Here is a 22,836-nt window from a genome sequence, read left to right as displayed (position 1 = left end):
AACTGTATTAATTCAACTGTCAACCTAAAAATTTACAGCCAATTTTGAAAGAGATGCATCTTAGCTCTGGAAATTGTTATTGAGTATGTCAATGCTGTTGTAACGAAATGCTTGTAATTATGTGGTTATTGAATAAATAATTTAAAAAATATTAAAATTTGTAAGTCAGTTTCAACAACATAGTCTAGATTTCTTTTTCTTTTTTCCTTTGTAACAGAATATTCAGAAAGTTTCCTTTTCCTAAGCAATAAAGCCAACATATATTTGGAGGCGATGGGGATGGGGAATGGAGATGTGAAAACTATGGAAGAGGGAGTATTTTAAAAAGCCAAGAAGTTGGAGGTAGAAATCTAGGCTTAGCCATTCCACAGGAGCTAGCCCAAGCTAACAGAAGGTGAACAAAGGAAAGACAGGGTGGGCAACCTGGTTGGCTGAAGCACAGAATTCGTATCCACAGGACAGGTCCCTCTACCTTGAGACAGTACCTCAATGCAATCTTACTCACATTTGCCCTAAAACCTATGTATTTAAACTGGGTGTGGGATATGTCTGTAACTCCAGCACTTGGGAGGCTGAGGAAGGAGGATTACTACAAGTTGGAGGCCAGCATAGGCTATGTAGTAAGTACCAGGAGAAAACAAACTACATAGTGAGACTCTATGTCAAGGAAAAAGGGGGTGGGAGGTGAGGAAACTATGTAGTTAATATTTTATAAAACGATAACTGTTTCTAATTGAAAATGTCTCAGCTGAAATCTCTTAACAGATAACAGACTATGCAAAGAAAGACCTGTCTGGGGAGTGAGCACCACTGAACTCTGGAATCAGATGTGTGTAGTCAGTCTCACTTCCCAAATGCCCCCAGGAGAATGCTGAGGATGTAATCAGACCCTTGTTGGCTCACAGTCACTGGGACAGCTAGCAGTAAATGCCTTCTCCGATGCCGGGAAATGGAGCTCAGTTCAAGACGTTTCACTATTTTCAGTAAAAGCTTTAAAATTTTTGACACTATAAGTGTACTGTGTTGAAGTGTTCTCCAAAACGATATGTCCAAGTCCTAACTCTTAACACTTGTAAACATGATCTTACTTGGTAACAGGGTTTTTGTAAATGTGACTAAATTAAAGATCTGGAAATGAAATCATGCTAGATTTGTGATATACTTTAAGTCCAATGAATGCATCGGCCTTTCCTTTTATGTACAGTGTTTTAAGGATCTTATAAAATGACAAAATTCTACTCTGACGAGAAAGGAAAGAAAGATTAGAAGAATCTATGAAAAGAGAAGAGACAGGATATGCTGCCACAAGCCACCAACACTTGGAGGAAGGTTCTCCCCTAGAGCTGAGGGTATGCAATTCTGCCAATCATTTGATTTCATAACTGTAAAAGAATAAACCACCATTGTTTTAGAGTACCTATTAATATTAGTTTATGGTAATTTATTGTAACTGTGTTTAGATTCCAGTATTGCTTTGATCTAATGTCATTTAGAAACATTACAGCTTAACAATGGAAAACTGCAGCTCCCATTTTTATGGCCTACACAGGCTATTTCCAGCCTTCTTGAAATACATAGGCAATCCAGTGAAAAGCCCAGAAGATAATGAACTATGTGAAGCTGTACTATATAATTACATAATCCATGACGTATTAGGTCTGTTCAGATCATAGTGATGATGTGTAATCTGCTTTTAATATTTTTTTCCTCCAAGACAGACGTGAGCAAGGGAATCTCTGTAGCACTTGTACTCAAGCACTACAAAGTCACTCTGATTAGGTTAGGAGTCAATTCAGTGGTATGTGCTCTTACCACTGCTCTTCACCTCTGCTGCATAAATCTGTAGACCTTCTTCATGATTGCTTCCAAAAAATAAAATCAATAAACATTTAAAATATTCTATTAGTACCATCCATATGTATATTGAAGTGGTTTTCAAGACATATTACCATTGCTGGCCACAGAAACCCATTCTCAATGCTTGCCAGCATCATTGATTATGACAAACAAAACAGTAACAACAAAACCCATATTCATTTCAAACTCCATTGGAAACAGAAGGAAATATAATCAATGTTTACCAAATAAAAAAGGCCAGCCTGCACAGAAAAAAATGCCTTTGTGAGCTTCAAAGTAGGCAAACAATGAAAGTGAAAATCCTGAATAGCATGTGTCAAGAATGCATCAGCATTTCCTTTTCTGAAGAATGCTTTAAGGATCTTATAAATTGACGAAACAGAGAGATGGCTCAGCGGTGAAGAGCACTGCCTGCTCTTGCAGAGGACCAGGGTTCAGTTCCCAGCACCCACATGGCGACTCACAGCTGTTTGTAACTCCAGAGGATCTGATGTCCTCTTCTGACCTCTGTGGGCACTGCAAGACATGGGTGCACTTACATACATGCAGGCAATACACTCATGCACATAAAATAAAAAGAATAAATAAAATATTTTAAAAATAAATTGGCATAGTAATTCCATTATAGCTACTATTTGGCGCATGGGATTAAGGTAGTCTTGTCTAAAAAAATGCACTGTTTGAAAAACAAAAGTTCCTATACTAATACAAAGGTCAATCAAGCTGAGTGTGGTAGCACATTTGGAATCCTAGCATTCAGAAGGCAAAGGCAGGAGGACCACTGCATGTTGGAGGGCAGCCTGGGCTACATGGTGAACTCCAGCCGTGACTACGTAGTGAAACTATCTCAAAAAAAGAACTGACTGGGTCTATGGTAAAAGGCTTCTGTCTCAATATAGTTATTAAAATAAATGGAGTGCTGGGCGTGGTGGTGCATGCCTTTAATCCCAGCACATGGGAGGCAGAGGCAGGAGGATATCTGTGAGTTCAAGGCCAGCCTGGTCTACATAGTGAGTTCTGGCCAGCTGGGGCTACAGGGAGACCGTGTCTCAAAAAGACCAAAAATAAATGAATAATAAATGAATAAATAAATAAATTAAATAAATGGAAAAAAGACTACCAGTTATATCTGACTTTTCTAAAAACAAGTAACTAAAAATGTCCAATTTTACTCCTGTTGGATAGCCAATACATTACAAGAAAAATTAGAAAGAAGGCATTCAATGCTAACCATTGTGAAATGGTGTTTCTCAAATCAGGCAAGGGCACGATACAGCTGGATATATACAAAGTTTAAGTATAGGTCAACTGAGCCACATAACAACCTAAAACCACCAACCCCCTAGACTTGAGTCAGTCTAGTTCAGTTCAAAGCCTTAGTCTTTTAGGCCAAAGCTACAGTTCTCTTTGTTGCCAAGAATATGAAGTCAACAACGGACCTAATGCAACACTAGCAAGTCTAGACCTTTTCTTCAGGTTGAGACAATGAATCCCAGTTGATCAAATTATCCTGGCAGGCAAAGAAGACCCAGTCTATAAAGTGCTTGCCTTACTTACAAGCATCAGGACCAACTTGAGTTCGGATTCCCAGAACCCATCTAAAAAGCTGAGTGAAGTGGGGTGTGTGTGAATCCCAGAGATGGCAAGATGGGAAGTAGAGATAGGTGGATCCCCAGAAGTTCACAGGTCAGCTAGCTTGGACTACATAGCCAGACTTCGCCTGGTCAATGACAGGCCCTATTTCAAACAAAACGTAGAAAGTGCTTGAGGACTGACACCTAAGGTTGTTTACAATCTCCACAAGCATGTACACCATGTACACACACACACCGACACATACATACACACACACACACACACACACACACATGCACATCTTGGGTTAATCATTTTGCCGTTTTAAAGCTATTTTGACAAAAATCTAAGTGAGAAGAATATTTGAAATGGAAGCCTCTCTATTCTTAAAAGTTCAAAGACTTCCTCAAACAGGACCAACACTCACAGCCACAGGTCAGTCCAAATTAAGAGATTCCCTTTGATGTGACTGAACACACATTACTAAGAAACCATCTAAGGAGGTGCAGAAGGAGGGTTGTTGTTCTTGCATTAAGCAACCAGTTAGAAGAGGTGATCATTACAACTCAATGCACTATCACAGGGATGAAAAATAAAACATTGCGCTAGCAGAAATGCATGAAGTGCATCACTAAATGCTGCTACATATTCGAAGCAGGCATTCCAAAAATGACAAGCAAAGTTTACAACAGGAGTTTGTTTTTCAATTAAACAACTTCTTCGGTATTTCCAACGTTAAAAGCACTGAAGCTGGATGTTGTGGTGTACACCTGTAATTCAGCTCTCAGAAGACTGAGGCAGCTCTCAAGTTCAATGTTTGCCTGGGCTACAGAGCAAGATCCTGCCTCAAAAAAACCAAACAAACAACCTTTTTGCTAATGCCAGTTGCTCCCTAAATATGTTAATTTTTTTTCAAATTATTTGAGCTCTATCCCATTGGCCCCATCTTATCAATGTTGAAAGTATTTATGAAGCATTAAGTAGTTGCTCTTGAGATTAGCTAAAATTAGTTTTAAAAATTAAGTACATATGCCATTTTAGCATTCAGAAAAATGAAAAGTGAACAGGTAAATACAATCTGGCATAAAACAAAAGCCTCTAAGCCTCTGGATTTTAAATATTCTGGTAACACATCATTTTTCTTTTCTCTCTCTTTTTTTTGTCTTTTTGAGACAAGGTCTCCCTGTATCCCCAGCTGGCCTTGAACTCACAGAGATTAGCCTGCCTCTGCCCCCCAAGTACTGGGATTAAAAGCATGTAGTACCATACCTGGCCAGATCAATTAATTTTTTAAACCATAAATACCAGTAATTTCTACTCTCCAGTCAAAGTACAAGTTTCCAAAGTAGAATAAATACAGAAACATAGCCATTTGGTGACCTGACATAGATCTTGAAAGGTAGTAAGATAAGGTATTAACTTAAGCTGAGGTCAGAGAACACAATTACTACCCATTTCTACCAAGACTTGCCTTTGTAGAACTTGAGTTCTTTTTATTTCAAAGAAAGGTAAATCAAGGCAGGCCTAGTGGTACATCATGTACAGTCCCAACGGTGAGGAGTCTGAGGCAGAAGGATCACTTGAGCCCACAAATTTGAGGCTAGCCTAAGAAACAGTGAGATCCCATCTCAAGCAAAAACAAAGGTAAAGCAATGAAAAAACACTGCCCCACACAGTCCTTTCATTCCAACACAAACATGTTTCAGTCCTCAAAACTAAAGAGATCATAAGGTTTGTCCTTAACAGTTTTATATGTTTCTGATTGGATTCAAACAGCTATCAACTGCTAGTGGCATGTTTGGGTAAATGAGACTGGAGTGCTCTATTACACCATTTCCTGGTGCCACTAATGCTTCCTGGAAACCCCTGAGTAGGTTTCAGTAAATAGTAGTCGAAGTTTTCCCTAGCTCTTTGCCAACTATTACAAGCAAGATATAGAAAGAAATGTGAAAGACAAATAGTAAAATTATTTGAGTTCTAGTAAAGAAAGCAGAGAAACTTAAAATCATGTCTCTGTGTCTTAGATTAAGCCCAAGTACAGAAGAGAAATCTGTTCTCAGGATTATCAAGAAGTACAGGTTGGAACTGTTTTCTCAAATTTAAGCCACACAGAGTACTCTGAAAATAACCCAATGGTCCCCAACTTAATCTCCAAATCGAGTCTCCTGTTCTTTTAATAGCTGGGTAAGAAAAAAAATGGCATTCCTTGCTAAACTGGTTAAAAGGGGGTAGGGGGCTGCAGCCTGGGGTACATGCTCCAGGTTGTACCTGCACCTGGCAGCCCTTACCTGAATGTCCGTGTCCTTCACAGGCTCAAGAGGTTCAAAGGTGGTGGCTGCACTCAGACTCTCCAATCTCTGGGAGATGTGGGATTTATCAAGCCCTCGTGACCCAAGAAGAACGGACCTATAATGGAGATGGAGGACAGGAAACAAGAAGGTGAAAGTAGCATTAGGGCATCTAATACACCACATAAAACACTAAAGAGTAATTTTCGTTCTAAGTCTCCTATCTCGGCATAGGGGCAGAAAGATAGAACGAGTGGTAGGGCTGGAAATTTTCTCTCTACTGTCCAGATGCTTTTAAACCTTCTCATAAAGGTCTATTATCTGAAATAACAGATAAAATACTGCAACTGGGAGTAAGTTATCCAAGTTCTGGTCATGCCTGAATTAGAGGGAGGGCCTCATTTAGAATAAAACAATGCCATAGGCTAGGCAGTTCCAAACACTTTACAGAAAAGAAGCCCATGGGGTAGATACAATCACTCATCCTTACTTTGGAGATGAACAACTAAGGTGCAAAGACATTGGCCAACATGTCCAAAGTCACAATATCAGGACATGGCAGAGACAACGTGGAAGAGATCTAGAACACAAACTCTTAGCCACTAACCCATACTTAACAGTCTCTGAAGGAGAGCTACAGTAAAGTACAGAATCTTAGAAACTTCAGGAGTAACCAAGTCCAAACAGTAGCTGAAGAAACCAAAGGTCCTGGGCAGCTGATGATTTGCTCCAAGGCAGGCAAACTAGAAGCAAAGGCCAGTTCTGCATGGCTTGTCTTCAAACCTCAAATACCATGCTACTCCATCTTCAGGTTCCCACTCTCCTGCTCAACCAACAATATAGGAAGGAGGCTAGTATCTGACCAATAAATGCTTTTTTTTTTTAAAAAAAAAAATGTTTTTGTGGGCCGGGCGTGGTGGTGCACGCCTTTAATCCCAGCATTTGGGAGGCAGAGGCAGGTGGATCTCTGTGAGTTCAAGGCCAGCCTGGTCTACATAGTGAGTTCCAGGACAGCTGGGGCTACAGGGAGTCCCTGTCTCAAAAAGACCAAAAAAAAATTTGTGTGTATGTGGTACTACCTGCACCTATGTTAAGTGCACCCACATCATGCCATGCTTACGGAGGTCAGATCCCCTGGAACTGGAGTTACAGTTATGAGCTGCCATGTGGGTGCTGGGAATCAAATCTGAGTCCTCTGCAAGAAGAGACAGTGCTCTTAACTGCTGAGTCATCTCTCCAGCCCCCAATAAGTGTTTTTAAGGAGAAACAGGAATAATACTGTCAGCTTCATGTCTCCTCACCTGGCCAACAAAACAATGAATGAATTAAAAACTACAGTCCAGTGTCCTGGGGTTTCCCTTCCAAGTTACCGTAACAGATAGGCATCTAGCCTCTTCGTTCTACTAATTCTTAATAGTTATCTTTCTACCACAGTGCTTCTCAAACCTGGCTGCACATCAGAATCATCTATACAACTTTCCTTCCAATGACCCTGATTCTGACTGCTCTTGGGCAAAAATGGGAATTATGGGTAAGAGTATAATGTTTCAGAACATTATAATCTTTACAGAATAATCTTTCAGAACAGCTCTACTGATAGGGATTTGCATACCACAAAATTCACCAGTTCCAGTGCACAATTGAGTGATTTTAGTATACTTGTATAGTTATACAACCATCAACATAATCAATTTTATAATATCTTCAGCACCCCAAAGAAAGCCCTGTCAAGAAGTGTGTCCTGTTTTTCCTTCCTGAGACCTTGGCAACCACTCGTCTGCTTCCTATCTCAACAGACACAGGTATTCTGAACAGTGCACGTGCACAGAGTACAGCAGCTTCTGTGACTGGCAGCTTTCCCTTAGTGTTATGCTTTCAAGACTCATTCATCTCTCTGGGGTATATATCAGGACTCCATTCTTTTTATTCCATGTGATGGCATACCACATTTTATGTATCCATTCATCAGTTACTGGACATCTGAATTGTTTCCATTTTTTCACTGGTATGAAAAATGTTGCCATGAACATTTATACATAAATTTTTGTGTGAATATTTACAATTCTTTTGGGTATATACCTAGGAGTAGAGCTGCTGGGTTAAATGGGAATTCTGTTCAGTCTTTTTAATTTAATTTTATTATTGTTTTAAACAGGGTCTTACTTTGTAATCCTGGCTGGCCTGGAACTCATTATGTAAACCAAGCTGGCCTAGAAATCACAGAGAGGCACCTGCCTCTGCCTCCCAAGTGCTAGGATTAAAGGTGTGCCATTATGCCTGACTTGCTCAGTCTTTTGCAGAACTCAGACTCTTTTTCAAAGTAGCCATATCACTTTACATTCCCACTGGCAATGTACAATTCCCACATCCTCACCAACACTTGTCATTCTATTAACTACCCTAGCTGGTCTCCCCTTTCTGGTTGTTGCAGAAAAAACATTAATATACAAAGTTAAAACACTGAAGTTCTTTGGGCCTATCATTCACCTTCAGCAATCCTGTCTCATTTACCCTACCTACCCTATTTCCCCTACCACTATGATCACTGTGAAGTAGACTCAAGGGATCTCCCAATTCTAAAATCTGTATTTGCCTGAATGAGATACAGATAAGATCTTGTGAATGACTCATATGTCTTCTTTTTCATCTAGAGTGCCCCATCTCATTTTTTTTTCTTATAATTTATCTATGGACAAGTTTGGACGTGTCCTGTAAAGTAGTGTTATTCAAACTTAATTATGCATATGAATCACTTGCCTGGTTAAAATGCTGGTTTTGATTCAAAGCTCTGGGATGGAGCCTGATACTTTACATTTCTAGAAAGTTTGTGGTTGATGCTAAGGTTATTAATGTACAGACTACACTCAGACTAGCACAAATACAGTTTACAGAATGGGTTTTAGTGTTGAATCCCCATGATCCCACTGAACAGGTTTGTCTGTCCTGTTGCCTATAAATTCAAAGTGGGCGCTAAGGTCAGATTAGACTTGGGGGCCACTGTCTTGTTGCTTCTTTTCTGTCCATTTCCATCAAGAGGTATGGAATGCCTGGTTTTTGCTAGAATGTTTGCAGCCACTCATGACTAAGTCTTAGTCATTTCTTACAGGCTATAAACAGTGGTATTCTCTATCGTCATAAATTAGAGTACTTCCATTTAGAGGACTCTTGCCATCAACCATTATTACCCTGAATAATGAGCTGGTTCTCTAGTATCCTTCCAAGGTGACTGGTGATTTTCATTTTAGTATCATAACGATGAACTGAAACATATTTGATACATTTAAACCTACTGTGTATCTTAGTCTTCTGGTGTTCAAGTTGCCTCACCTCTTCAAATTTGTTTCTGAGTTTTTAAGTTTTTATTTCTTTTGGGGTGGTGGGATGTTGGGGGGGGACTGTTGGGTTTAGTTTGGTTTGGTTTGGTTTATGGTGTTGGATATTAAACCAGGACCTTACACACAATAGAACCATCATTTACGTGTACAATCCCTGGCGTCTGAGTTCTTTCTGAAATGACTCAAGTAAGCTTAGTAACTTTGCCATCTGACATGGCAAGATAGTTCATGTGTGTCTTAAACAGTCCTAATAGAGACTAAGAATCAGCCAGTTCTCAAAGAGTCCTAGTTACCTTTATGAAGAAAAGGACTTTATAGACAATTCTCTGTGCAACCAGGATTGCTGTACTGTTCATAGCCCCTTCAATAGCCAGAGTTAGAAAGGAAGCTTTTATTTTTTGGCTTCATTTTCTCGAGATAAATCATGTCATGAGTTCATATTAATACTTCCAATTCAAATTTAAGAACACAGGGTTTCATGACTTCAGATGTTCCATCTGTAGCTCCTTTTCCCACACCAAGAGTCACCATCATAACTGCTAGTGTGTTTTCATCTACACTGTACATAGCAGTCTCCAGATAGCAGTAATAGCTCTGCACCAACAATTAAATTATCAACATTAAAATGTTGAGAGCCGGGCGTGGTGGCGCACGCCTGTAGTCCCAGCACTTAGGAGGCAAAGGCAGGCAGATCTCTGTGAGTTCAAGGCCAGCCTGGTCTACACAGTGGGTTCCAGGACAGCTGGAGTTACAGGGAGACCCTGCTTCAAAAAGACAAAAAAATTTATTATTATTTACTTATTATTTATTTAATTTATTTGTATGAGTGCTTTGCCTGCCTGTATATAAATGCACCTGTGTCATGCAAAGCCCACAGAGGCCAAGAGAGGACACTGGATGCCCTGGAACTGGTTAAGAGCATCCATTGCTCTTGCAGAGGATCTGGGTTTGATTCCCAGCACACACATGGTGGCTAACAACCGTCTGTAACTCTAGTTCCAGGCTCCAACGCAAGGCATGGGCGCACTTACATGCTCATATACATAAAATAAAAATAATTTTTTTAAACTGAGCCTGGAGAGATGACTGAGTGGTTAACAGCACTGGCTGCTCATGCAGAGGACCCGGGTTTGGTTCCCAGCACCCACATGGTGGCTAACAACTATTTGTAACTCCAGTTCCAGGGGATTCAACACCCTCTTCTGATTGCCACATGCACTGCCACATGCACCCTCTTCTGACTGCCACATGCATTACCCCATTACACTTACATACACGCAGGCAATATACTTAACCACATAAAATAAAATTTTAGAAAATAATCAAGTATTTTTAAAAAAGGGGAGTTATCAGAGAAACACATAGAAGCTTGACAGAACATTCTGTAGGTCACTTTATAAAACATTATGAATAGACTATATAGTAAGATGGTTTATAAGCATAAACAGGTACTAACAATTGTGTATAAGCTATAAGACAAAATCACAGTCATAAAGAAAATAGGTCAAAAGGCAAAATGTATAAACACCAATCTGAGGCTACATAAACCAGCTCAGTACAGCAACTGTTGAGCTTGCATTAAAACTCTGGGTTCAAGCCACAAATACAAAACAAAAGTGTATTATTCATATATCACCGATCAGTAGTTAATGCGCCCAGCTTTATAGCTGCAGTCATCTGAAATAGCATGACAGATAACCTGTCTTTTTTTTTTCCTGCTCATTTTTGAGTTATTCTGTGACTTGATATATATCAACATGAACATTCTCTGTTATGTCCCCCTCCTCTGTTCCATATTTCTGTGCTGTTTTGGGTACATAGCAAAAATCCAATCCATACACACTCATTCACAGACCACAAATTTCACAGAATACTAGTGATCAAACAATGACGCCACTGTCTAAGTGCCCTCTCATCCTACCATGTACAAAATTATTTTTGAGTCAGTAAATGCTGGCTTCTTCAGGCAAATGCACCTTCAATTTATTAAAAGCTCCTGGAATTTCCTCAGCTGGAAGGAATGCCAATGCAGATAAATGATGCATTTTTAAAGTGAAGGTTCTGTCATTGCTGACTGCATGGCCAATCCCTTTCCCAGAGCTCAGCTTTCTACCTCTCTTATGAGGCAGCCTTTCCTACCCTCAACACCTACAGGAATCGCAATTTGGGGGACTTTGGATTTCAGGCGCTCAACATTTGAGACTATGGCATTCTGGATTGGATCTTTAAACATTATGACCCATCATGCTCCTGAACAACCCCAGTACTCACCTGGGTGAGCCTATGTGATGGTATGTCATATATTACTGATTGGTAGTTAATGCACCCAGCTTTATAGCTGCAGTCATCTCCTATTTTTTAGGGACCTCTGAGTAGAAATAGCCTCCTTCATGACAGTCATTCCCCTGTCTGTGTGTCTTACCATACCCAATTATAACCAATTCCGGGTATCTTTAAAGCATTTTCTAAAAAAAAAATTCATTTAAATTTATTTTATGTGTATGAGTGTTTTGTCTGCATGTATGGAAGTGCACCTGTGTCATGTAATGACCCTGGAGGCCCAAAGAGGGTGTCAGATCCCCCGGGACTGGAGTTACATACGGTTGTTAGTTGCCATGTGGGGAACTAAATCTGGTCCTCTGCAAGAGCAGCCAGTGCTCGTAACTGCTGAGCCATCTCTCCAACTCCTCCTTTTTTAAATCAGCAAGTATGTATATATATTTGTAACACCTACTTTTCTTTCTTTTTTTTTTTTTGTGGTCTTTTTGTATGGGTCTTCCTGTACCCCCCGCTGTCCTGGAACTCTTTATGTAGATCGTCTTGCCCTTACACGCACAGAGCTCCCCCTGCCTCTGCCTCCGGAGTGCTGGAATTAAAGGCATGTGCCACCACTCCAGGTGTATCACCTACTTTTTTAAAAACAGCTTGTGATACAATTTTACTCCACTCCCTATACAAACACCCAATCCTGGCAGCCACTCATTTACTTTTCTTTTTCTATAGATTTGCTTATTTTGGCTATTGCTTATAAGCAGAATCATACAACAATATATAATATTTTGTGACTGATTTCTTTTACTTATCCTTGTAGGGTTTATCTATATTAGAGCACAAATTAAATAGTACTTAATTCCCATTTCTTTGCCAAATCATATCCCATCACATGACTATGCCACATTCAGCTGGTGGACATCTGCCATGAATATTTCTGGAGAAGTTTTGTGTGGACACATGTTTACATCTCTTGGGTATATCAGTATACTGTGTATAATGAAAACTATAGTTACCCTTTGGAGGACCCTCCAGAGAAGCTGAACCACTTTACATTCTCAAGAAAAAGGACACTCACCAGACTCACCTCACCACTATTGTCTTTTTGATCAGAGCCACTCTGGTAGGCATGAAGCGGTTATCAACTTTGCTTTTGGTATGCACTTCCCTGGTGGCTAATGACAATGAACATTTTCTCACTTGCTTATTGGATAAAAATCTTTGCCCAATTTAAGCTGTCTTTTTATTATTAGATTCTAAAAGCTTAAAAAACAAAAGTTACCAACAATACAGGCCAATGAGCTGGCTCATCATGAGGAGGATGAGCCACCAAATTTGAGGACCTGAGGACTTGAGCTTCATGCCTGGCAAGTTGTCCTGATTTTCACACATGTTATGGTGTGCAAGCATGTGCACATGCACACACACAATAAACAAATATTTTCTTAAGTTCTGGATACAAGTCCCTTTGCAAATTTTTTCCTGTTTTTACCTTACTTTTTGGATTATTTTATTTTATTTTATGTGTACAAGCATTTTGCCTGCATGCAAGTGCACCACATGTGTGCAATGCCCACCAAGGGCAGAGAGGGTGTTGGATCGCTGCCACGTGGGTGCTGTGAACTGAACTCAGGTCTTCTGTAAGAGCAGTCAGTGCTTTTAATCACTAAGCCACCTCTTTAGCCCCTATTATACTTTCTTGACAGTTTCCTCTGAAACACAAATGGTTTTAATTTGGATGAAGTTCAGCTGATCTGTTTTGTGGTGACATTATCTAAGAAGACTCTGCCACATCTAAGATCAGGAAGATCTGTTCATTTGTTTTTGAGACTCAGGTAGCCCAGACTGGCTTTCAACTTGCTGGCAGATAAAGATGAGCTTGAATTTCTGACCCTATGCCTCCATTTCCAAAGTGCTGAGATTATAGGCATGTGCCACCCTGATTTGTACAATGCTAGGGATTGAATTCAAGGCCTTGTGGATGCTAAGCCATCACTCAACTAACTGAGTTACATCCCAAGCCCATTAGATTGAATTTCTGACCCTATGCCTCCATTTCCAAAGTGCTGAGATTACAGGCATGTGCCACCCTGATTTGTACAATGCTAGGGATTGAATTCAAGGCCTTGTGGATGCTAAGCCATCACTCAACTAACTGCGTTACATCCCAAGCCCATTAGACTTTCTCCACCTTGCAATTTTTACTTAATAACAAGTTATTAATAACTTAATGTCCCAGAATTTCTCCATAGTACTATGTATGATCATTTCTTGGTACTGCTGAAAAATATCTCATTTACAAACCTAACACAATTATTCAACTAGTACCCTAACGACAGACATTTGAGTTTTCTTCTTTTTGCTGTTTCAAATAATATCACCATGAACCTTTATGCACAGACTTTTTATATTTTTGCTACTAGATCTTTAGCATAGGCCCCGAAAAACAGAATTGCTGGATCAATTCTTCTAGCTATTTCCAAATTCTGTCCCATGGTATTGTAGTATCTTCGCCAGTGATCTGTTTGAATATACACCGGAGTCAAAAACCCCAGCAGTAAACACCAGCTCTTAAGCTGTTGTGGTGGTTCACACTTGTAATCCTAGCACTGGAGAAGCTGAGGCAGGGGGATCAAAAATTCCAGGCTAGCTTGGACGAGAGTCTGACTATAAATAAATAAATAAATAAATAAATAAATAAATAAATAAATAAATAAGCTATTGGTATTTTTAGAAGACAATAATTATTCTGGTGGTCCAACAGGAACTATGCATTATATGGCTTACGTTTTCGCCTAAGCAGAAATGCTAATAGGAGAGGGAGGAAGGGAGAAAGACCTATAGGAGAGGGGGGAATCTAGGGTAGGGATGAGTGTACCAAAAACATTTGGCTTTCAAGGATGGAAAATCTGAAAATTCCCTGTCTTCTACCTGCCCCAATTCTAATAATCCTGGCAGCTCCCCAGGAGCACAAAGTCACAAAAAGTAGAGTCAAATCCAGAGTCCCAAAAAAGTAGGGGAACACAGAGGGTTCTGAAAAAGGAAAAAAAAAGGAGGAAAGAAAGGGGCAGGGGATCGCCTGCATTCAAGCCGCAACTACACTGTATTCACAGAAAAATCTTAGATTCAACATTCTTTCAAGCTTCAGTCTTCTTTGTTAAACATGGAATTCAATCTCTGCCTCTCCCATCTTTTAAGCTTTACAATACAGTTAGGAGAGTACCTATAGCAATCCCCTGGGAACAGAAAGTACTCTATGGCAAGTACCAAAGGGATTTGTACTGACCAAGCTGTACTTGAATTCTCGTTGCCCACTTCCTAGCTGACAGTTCTCCTTTATAACATAACGATAACACTGCTTTCACAGGGTTAATTTCAGAAGCTATCATCAATGCATGTTAAATGATGGCACAGTACCTGACAAAAGACAAAAAACAGTTTAATAGTACTGTCACAAGTAAATTATTGTTTGCTCTGTAACTTTTGTTAAATATATGTTAGTATATTCTTTGCATGATCATGGAGAAAATTACAAAAGAATAAGCAAATTAATAACACTAGTTATCTTGGAGGATAAGGTTGGGGAAGAGAATGATCACAATCTTTTCCTTCGTACACCTCTAGGTTGCTTGGCTTCAGCTTTAATGAAAAAACCCAAGACAGGTGAGGTGGCACACACCTTTAGACCCAGCACTCAGGAGGCAGGGGCAGGTGGATTTCAGGCCAGCCTGGTTTATATACCAAGTTCCAGGCCAGCGGGGGCTACATAGTGAGAGTCTGTCTTCAAAGAAAAGAAAAAGAAAATTCCAGCAATTTACCTCTGCTGAGAAATGTGAGGAGGCAATCAATGATGCACACTCATAGATACTGATAATCTGATATCCTGACAAAGAATTCTGAATCAATAGCAATATGCACATGGGTGTTCATCTATTCTATTACTCATACAAAGAGTCAGCAAAATCTTTCTGCAAGAAGCAGACTGTAAATATGGTTCAGAGTTTGCAGGCCATATAATCTGTTGCAATTACTTGTACTGCTATGCACAAAAGCCACACAGGCAATACAGAAAACAAGTAAGCATGGCTGTGTTCCAGTAAGACTCTTAACAGGCCGCAAGCTGGTGGGCCACAGCTGCAAATCCCTGCTTTATATAATACCTTTGTTTATGCAAGGCATACTCTATATGTGTGTGGGGGGGCAGTTTTAAAAGATCAAACACATACTGCAAAGTGCTATCAAATCTATTTCCTAGAGCCAGGTTTGGTGGCACAAACCTGTAATGCCACCTACTCAGAAGGCCAAGGTTAGGAGGGTGGCATGTTCGGGGCCACCTGGAATAACATAGTAAGATTTCATATCAAAAAGGAAAAAAAGAAGTCTGTTCCCTAAAAACAATTCAACATAGTCAGGTGTGGTGCTCCTTTAACCCCAGGACTTGGGGAGGGGGAGGCAGGTGGATCTCTGTGAGATCAAGGCCAGCCTGGTTACCATAGTGAGTTTCAGGCCAGCCAGGGCTTCAGGGAGACCCTGTCTCAATAAAACCAAAAAGAGGCTGGAGAGATGGCTCAGCAGTTAAGAGCACTGGCTGTTCTTGCAGTATCCACATGGCAGCTAACAACTGTAATTCTAGTTCCAGGGAATCTGACACCCTATTCTGACCTCCGAGGGCATTGCACAACATGGGTGCACCTACCTACATGCAAGCAATACACTCATACACATTAAATAAAAATAATAAAATATTAAAAACAAAAAGACCAAAAAAAGAAAATCAAACACAATGTATTTGAAAAAACAAAAATTAGCATAAAACAATTCAAGCTTAAATCTGTAGTCCAAATCAACATCTTAGAGACAGAACTTTCTTTCAAAACTTACCGAAAAAAACATTCTTATTCAGTTCTCTCTCCTGCCCTCATCCAGCATGTACTAAAATATTCACATTGCACTTTTGTGTCTTTGCCTATCAAGAAGGGAAAATATAGACATCAGCCCTCTAGTTTCTTTTTAAGCACCTGCCCAACCCTATTCTCATTTTTTCAATGTTCCAACTCCCTCCTCTCTAAAATAATGAATTTAAGGTAGAAAGAGAAGAGAAAGGATGGAAATTTACAAGAAAGAGACCATGACTGATGATTGTTACCAAGAAAACATTTTTCCCATTTTGCTCTTAATAGACTGTAAAGTTGATAAAATTAAATTATAACTATAGCAACTCAGTTGGCATGCACTGGTTCTGGCTCTTGCAGTATCCTTGCACACAGCAGAGCCCGCCTGCTTCAAACCAAGAGTAACTGTAGGCAGCCAGGAGCAGAAGTATGGACTGTGTAGGGAAAGGAAATTAGCAGAAATGTCTAAAGGCTGGTTGGGTGTTGGGGATCAGTGTAGGAGAAAAGGTGGCTACATTTTGCTATAAGGCTGGCTTGTTAAAATAAAAAGTGCCAGGGTTCATCTGACCTGCCTTTACTAATGTCAACAGAATCAAAAGTAGTATTAAAAAATAAATAACACTCTATGGAAGCCTACAGAATTTCCAGCACATCCTACTGACTCCACAAAGCAACTACACACTCAGTTCTCAAGATTAGTTAGAAAAGGACTGCAGCCTCCATACTGCTTTGACATTTACCAAGAATCTAAAACTGACAGTGTCCCACATTAACACCAGCATGTGTTTCTCAAGTTCAAAGAATTACTAGACAGACATTTCGCTGAAGAACTGCACAGAATCTCAGTGATTTTCTAGGCCCACCAAAGCTCAGTAGCAGCTCCTGCTTCACCGCCCCCACCCCCACTCCCCAGTGCCCTTCTAGAACTACAGGAGCAGGAGCTGTCTGGTGTTAGCCTCACTGGTTTTAAATCCTCGCCCACCACTCAGCTGCTGTATGATCCCAGAATGACCTGGCCTCTCTGAGCCTCTGTTGCTCAAGTACAACATAGGGATCACAGTCCTAATATTGGCTGTGCCGTACAACCTTAGGTCTAAGCAAGTTTCTGACACACAGTAAACACCAAACAAATCACATTCCTTAAAGAAAGCAGCTTGGGTTTTTGTTTGTTCCTGCTCTAGTCCCCAAATTAGAAGCATTTGAAGGCAAGGGCCACATCCAATTCATGATTTTATCTCAAGATGTGGCCCAGGCTGGGTCCTCTAGACAGCCTTGTGGAACCCACAACTCTGTGAACGCTATTTGACTCTGTTAGGCAGCACTTTTCCCTGGAGCCTCATTCTCCTGGGGCTCACTATCTTCTTGTTCTGCAATCAGGTCTCATTCTCCTGGGGCTCACCATCTTCCTGTTCTGCAATCAGCTGGGAGGCACTGTATTTCAAGGCCTTTCAGAGGTAGCCTTGGGGTCACATAGGCAACATACAGGCAGAATCACTCCTCACTTGGTTGGGTTCTCGTCACTGACCACTCATCAATTTTTTCCAATTACCCTTAAACACTCTTGTTCATGGCTGAGTGCTTTCTGGCTTTGGGTAGCACTTATGTGCATGGCCCATATCTACTAACATACTTAGAGAGCCATTTCTGACTCAATTGTCCACAAACCCCAGCAGAATCTAGTGTGAGCTCCTCCACCATCTCCCACCCTCCCATCTCTGCCTATGTATGCAAGTTCTCAGCTTGGTCAGGCAGACAGGCCAGAAAATCCTGAAAACCCAGAGGCATAAAAACTAAGAAAGGCTTGCTGACCTGTTTATGAAACTCTCGGGGTCCCTGAGCCTGGCCTGTGACTGCCATTCACAGACTGCATCCAAATTCAAGGCAGAGGAAACAGATCCTGCCCTTGAACTACCCAGTCCCAACAGTGCTGCCCCACCAGTACTCACGCCTTGACATCTGCTGTCTCCTGGGATGTATGTGTGAGGGTACGGGAACGCAGATGCTCTCCTGCCTGCTGGATCTCCTGTAAGTTCCGCTCCACAGGAGGAAGCTCGGAGATGCCCTCAGTCTCAGCGGCAAGCTGTTCAGCTTGCTGAAGAAGCTCACCAAACCCCTTGGTGTCCATTGGAGATGTAGATTCTAAATGGGAGGAAAAGAAAGAGAGCTAAGTCAAGGGGGAAAGAGGCCTCCATCACTGCCTCAAGCTGGTACAAGCTTAATAAAACCCCAGAACTTTTTGTAAACAGAAAGGCAGACAGCTCATCAACAAGCAGGATTTGTTCCTGAACATAGCCCAAGAACAGGCTTGACAGAGAAAATGAGTCAGACTGTGAACAGATCATTGCTGTGCATATTGACTGGGCCAAGACTGATTTTTACCACCAGAACAAATGCAAGGATATTAAGTCACAGGCTAGAATTCCTGCCTCCTTCTGCAGACTCAAAACAGATAAGGAAACGGAAGCAGCTGTGGTTGTTTCTGGGGTGCCTATAGAACAATCCCTCTACACCTCCAACTCCTCCTTTGTCTTAGGGGAGGAGGACACTACCACGCCATCTAAATAGTGCCACAATTTAGAAGGCATGACCTCACAGGAGCCTTATCTCACAGGAGCCTCATGATAACTCCAGTCCATGAAAGCTCAGTTATGTACCCAGCATATGCCCTTGCAGTGATAGTGCTGAACTAAAACCAGAATGCAGGCATCTTCTAAGCTCAGCCTCGTCATTCTAACACAACTGTCTTCACTAATGACATTCTTTTTTAGTCATACCCCATCTCCATCCCATATTCTTTTTAATGTTATTGAAGAGAGATACCCATGTTTACTTATTAAGTAAAAATTCAAGACCCTGACTTGTTACTATACCTATGACTACCAGTTACACTAACACAAACAACACCTAACTTGTATACCATGAACATTATTAACAAGACAACCTGTTTCTCTAACAACTGAAAAAAGTTCCATGAACAGCACTATTTGGTCTAGGGACATAGCTCAGCGGGTGGGGCACTTGCCCTCAAGCCTGATGACCTGGGTTTGATCCCAGGGCTCACATGGTGGAAGGAGAGAACCAACTCCAAAAAAAAAAAAACTGTCCTCTGACATGCATATGCTTCAGCACCCCTCCCCTACAAACACAAAATAAAAAAAATGTGGAAAAGAAGTAGTGTTGAGCTGGAAAGATGGCTCAGCAGCTAAGAGGAGGTGTTCCAAGCATTTACATCTGGTGGTTCGAAACTGTCTGTGACTCCAGCTTCAGAAGATCAGACACCTCTGACCTTCCTGAGCACCCGCACACACATGCACATATCCATACACACAGGCTCACATACACATAATTAAAAATAACATAAAGCAGACCAGGCGAGGTGGTACAAATCTTTAATCCCAGCACTCAGGAGGCAGACAGGTAGATCTCTGGCCAGCCAGTGCTACATAGTGAGCTCCAAGCCAGTCAATGCTACACAGTGAGGCTTTGTCCCAAAAAAACAGAAACAAAAAACAAAATGAACTGCTATTTAGTAGCTAGTGCACATTTATGAACCTTATGTATAATGTACCATCCTTATAAAAGATTACTGATCAAGAGAATATTTTTTAATGTATTGCCATCTTTAAAAAAATTATGGGGCTTGAGAGATGGCTTAGTAGCTAAGAGTACTTGCTGCTCTTCCAAAGGACCTGAGTTCAGTTGTCAAGCACCCATGTTGGGTGGCTCACAACCATCTGGTAACTCCAGTTCCAAGGAAGCTAATGCCCTCTTCTGGAATCTTCTAGCACCTGCACACACATGGCATGCATACAAATACACAAATAAATAAATAATAAATATCTTTAAAAATTACAATGCTAAAAGATTAGAAACAAGTTTTATTTATTAGAAAGAAAAAGACTGGCAGAGGTGATTATACATACTGTAGTTTATACCTGCAATGTCAGTACTCACGAGGCTTACCCCAAGTTGGGGCCAGCCTAGGCTACATAGTGACTTCTAGGCCCGCCTGAGATACAGTGCAAGAAAAAAAAGGGCAGAAGATTCCTTATAAACATCTTGTTACTTATTCTTTCCTTCTTTGTTTTAAGTCCACAGTTTATTGTACCTATGAAATCTCACTGGTTTAGCTCTACAGTTATAATGCTAATGTAATATGTAATTAGAGCTCTGCTATGAAGTACACGTTAATGTTAAAAAGGACACCATTACCACTATAAATCCACAGCTGGAAGATAAAGACTTTTGGAAGTGAGCATTAAAGGATATTAACTTTAAAAGAAGGGCACAAAGTTCAAACAAAAACAGTTCCATTCAGAGTAAACATGGAAATACTTTGGAATTCTTTGTGAAGTTCTAAGCTGACTTTAATGTTTAACCAAAATTCATATACACTGTAACTCTTAAAACGAGAGTTCCAGGGCTGGAGAATTAACTCAATGGTTAATAGCACTGGCTGTTCTTACAAAGAACCTGGGTTCAGTTCCTAGCACCCACATGGCAGCTAACAATTGTCCTTACCTCCAGTTCTAGAGATCCATCCAGTGCACCCAGCTGCCCTTTAATATTCTTACTAGTGACCTCAATCTTAGTCTCTTACAATATTCCTGCTCGTTATATCAAATGTCTATACATTTGTTTCTGGTATCATTACCTCATTGGCGTCTTTCCTTTTGCTTGTAAAGCATCAGTCACAAACTGAATACGTCTTTTCACTTCCAGGGGCTGGTGGCAAGTCCCACCTTGGGGATCCATTGAATTCTTTAAAGACCACTGGATAGGGCACAGTGAATGCATGCCTGCAATCCCAGTATTTGGGAGGTGAAGGCAGGAAGATGAGGTCAAGGCCAGCCTTGGCTATTGACTATCAACTTGAAAGGATACAGAACCACCTAGGACACAAGTCTCTGTGCACACTTGTGAGAACTCATCTAGATTAGGTTAATCAAGGTGGGAAGCATCAATCCAAATATGGGTGCTACCATTCCATGGGCTGGGAACCTGAGCTAAATAAAAATAAGAAAACTAGCTGAGTCCAAGTATTCGCTGGTCTCTGCTTCCTGATGATGGCTGCAATGTGACCAGCCATCTCAAGTTCCTGCCATCATGATTTTCCCACCAGTGTAGACTGTACCCTCAAACTAAAATAAACACTCTCTCCCTTAAGCTGCTTTTGTCAGGGTATTTTAACACAGCAACAGGAAAAATAACACAGCTACACTGTAAGCTTGAGACCAGCCTGGGCTACATGAGACCATCTTTAAAAAGCCAAAGCAACCATTGAGACATTCCAGAAATGGTTACTACTCACTAGTTCTCCTCATTCAAGCCTCTGTTTCTCCAGAATACACTCCTTAAGATCAAGAGCCTTCAGAACCTCAAACTGAAAAGAAACAAAGGGAAACATAACATGAAAGGTCTCAGAACCAGCTATTGTCAGCTGGTCTACCAAACCTTTGGTGAACTTCTAGTCTCCTGTGGGCAAAAGTCAGAAAACTTTCTGCAAAGGGACATGTGATGACTACTTTAGGCTTTGCAGGGCAGCCTGGCCCAATTCCTCAACCTTGCACTGTAGCCTGACAGCAGTCATATGTAACATGCAAGCAAATAAGCATGTCTACCATCAAATAAAACTTTAATCGTGCATGCCTTAACTTGAATTTCATATAATTTTCCTTTGGGGATTTTTTTTTTCTTTTCTCTCTCTCTTTTTTTTTTCTTTTGAGACAGTCTCCCTGTAGTACCCAGCTGGCCTAGAACTCGCTATGGAGACCAGCCTGGTCTTGAACTCACAGAGATCCACCTGCCTCTGCTGCCCGAGTGCTGGGATTAAAGGCATGCACCACCACACCCAGCTCCTTTTTGAATTTTTTTCAAGGATTTAAAGAAAAACCCTTCAGAGCTTTTGCCAATCCCTGGTAGGTATCTGAGCTGCACATGGTCAGTCTTGGCTTGATGCTTACTAAACACCCGACAAAGTTACTCACTAGGCTTTAGCAGGGCAATTACAAATATCAAATGAGGGATGGGGGTGGAACTTAGTGGTAGAGTGCTTGCTAGCACATACAAGGTCCTGGGTTTGATCAGTAGCAGGAAAAAAAAGGATTAAATATGAAATGAGTGACCTAACAAGACTGGTTGCCATTTCCCTCCAAGAGTACATATAGGACAAGAAAACTATTGTGTATATGATGAAGTCTGTCCTTTAAATATTGCTCTGCCCTAATACACAGGATGTTGGGGGGAACTCACTGCCCTTTTCAAGTACAACCCAATAGAGTAAACCTATTTGAATGCTCCCTTTGCTTTATCATCAAGATCAAACTGCCCAGTTAGACAAGAAACACAAAGGGCTGAGAAAGGAGAAAGAACACAGGCAGAGCCATCTGTCTCCTCAGTGTTACAGGAATCTGTCTCAGTTCAATGACTTGCACAGGAGATGACATCAAGTACTTTCCCCTGCAGAACGTCAACAGATGCTGATTTGACAGTTTTTCTAACTTCTGAAATCAATAAGCATTCAGTAGGAATAATATCCTCAGGGTAGCAACATGAGATACTACATACATCAAAATGCTGGTCAGCCACAGTCACAAAGGGAAACAACAGAAACCCCAT

The 22,836-nt window shown here is 40.8% G+C and overlaps 1 protein-coding gene across 6 annotated transcripts in view; it reads right to left on the bottom strand.

The window, feature by feature from the left end:
* LOC103749718 (nuclear pore complex protein Nup93-like) overlaps window positions 1-21,625 on the bottom strand; it is a 92,663-nt gene extending 71,038 nt beyond the window's left edge. For 5 of the 6 annotated variants that reach the window (XM_029555786.1, XM_008852541.3, XM_029555788.1 and 2 more), the window contains exons 1-3: window positions 21,530-21,625; window positions 18,165-18,357; window positions 5,721-5,838 (exon numbers count right to left, since the gene is read on the bottom strand). In XM_029555786.1, coding sequence (XP_029411646.1) covers window positions 5,721-5,838; window positions 18,165-18,357; window positions 21,530-21,542 — 324 coding nt within the window. In that variant the 5' untranslated portion in view covers window positions 21,543-21,625. The remainder of the gene's footprint in view (window positions 1-5,720; window positions 5,839-18,164; window positions 18,358-21,529) is intronic. The other variant, XM_029555789.1, reaches the window with a different exon arrangement.
* Window positions 21,626-22,836: the final 1,211 nt, after the last annotated feature.

The sequence above is a fragment of the Nannospalax galili genome, unplaced genomic scaffold, assembly GCF_000622305.1.
Source record: "Nannospalax galili isolate Female #2095 unplaced genomic scaffold, S.galili_v1.0 scaffold1786, whole genome shotgun sequence".
NCBI classification, from domain to species: domain Eukaryota; kingdom Metazoa; phylum Chordata; class Mammalia; order Rodentia; family Spalacidae; genus Nannospalax; species Nannospalax galili.
Note: the sequence above shows the minus strand (reverse complement) of the source record. Positions and strands in the feature narration are given on the sequence as shown.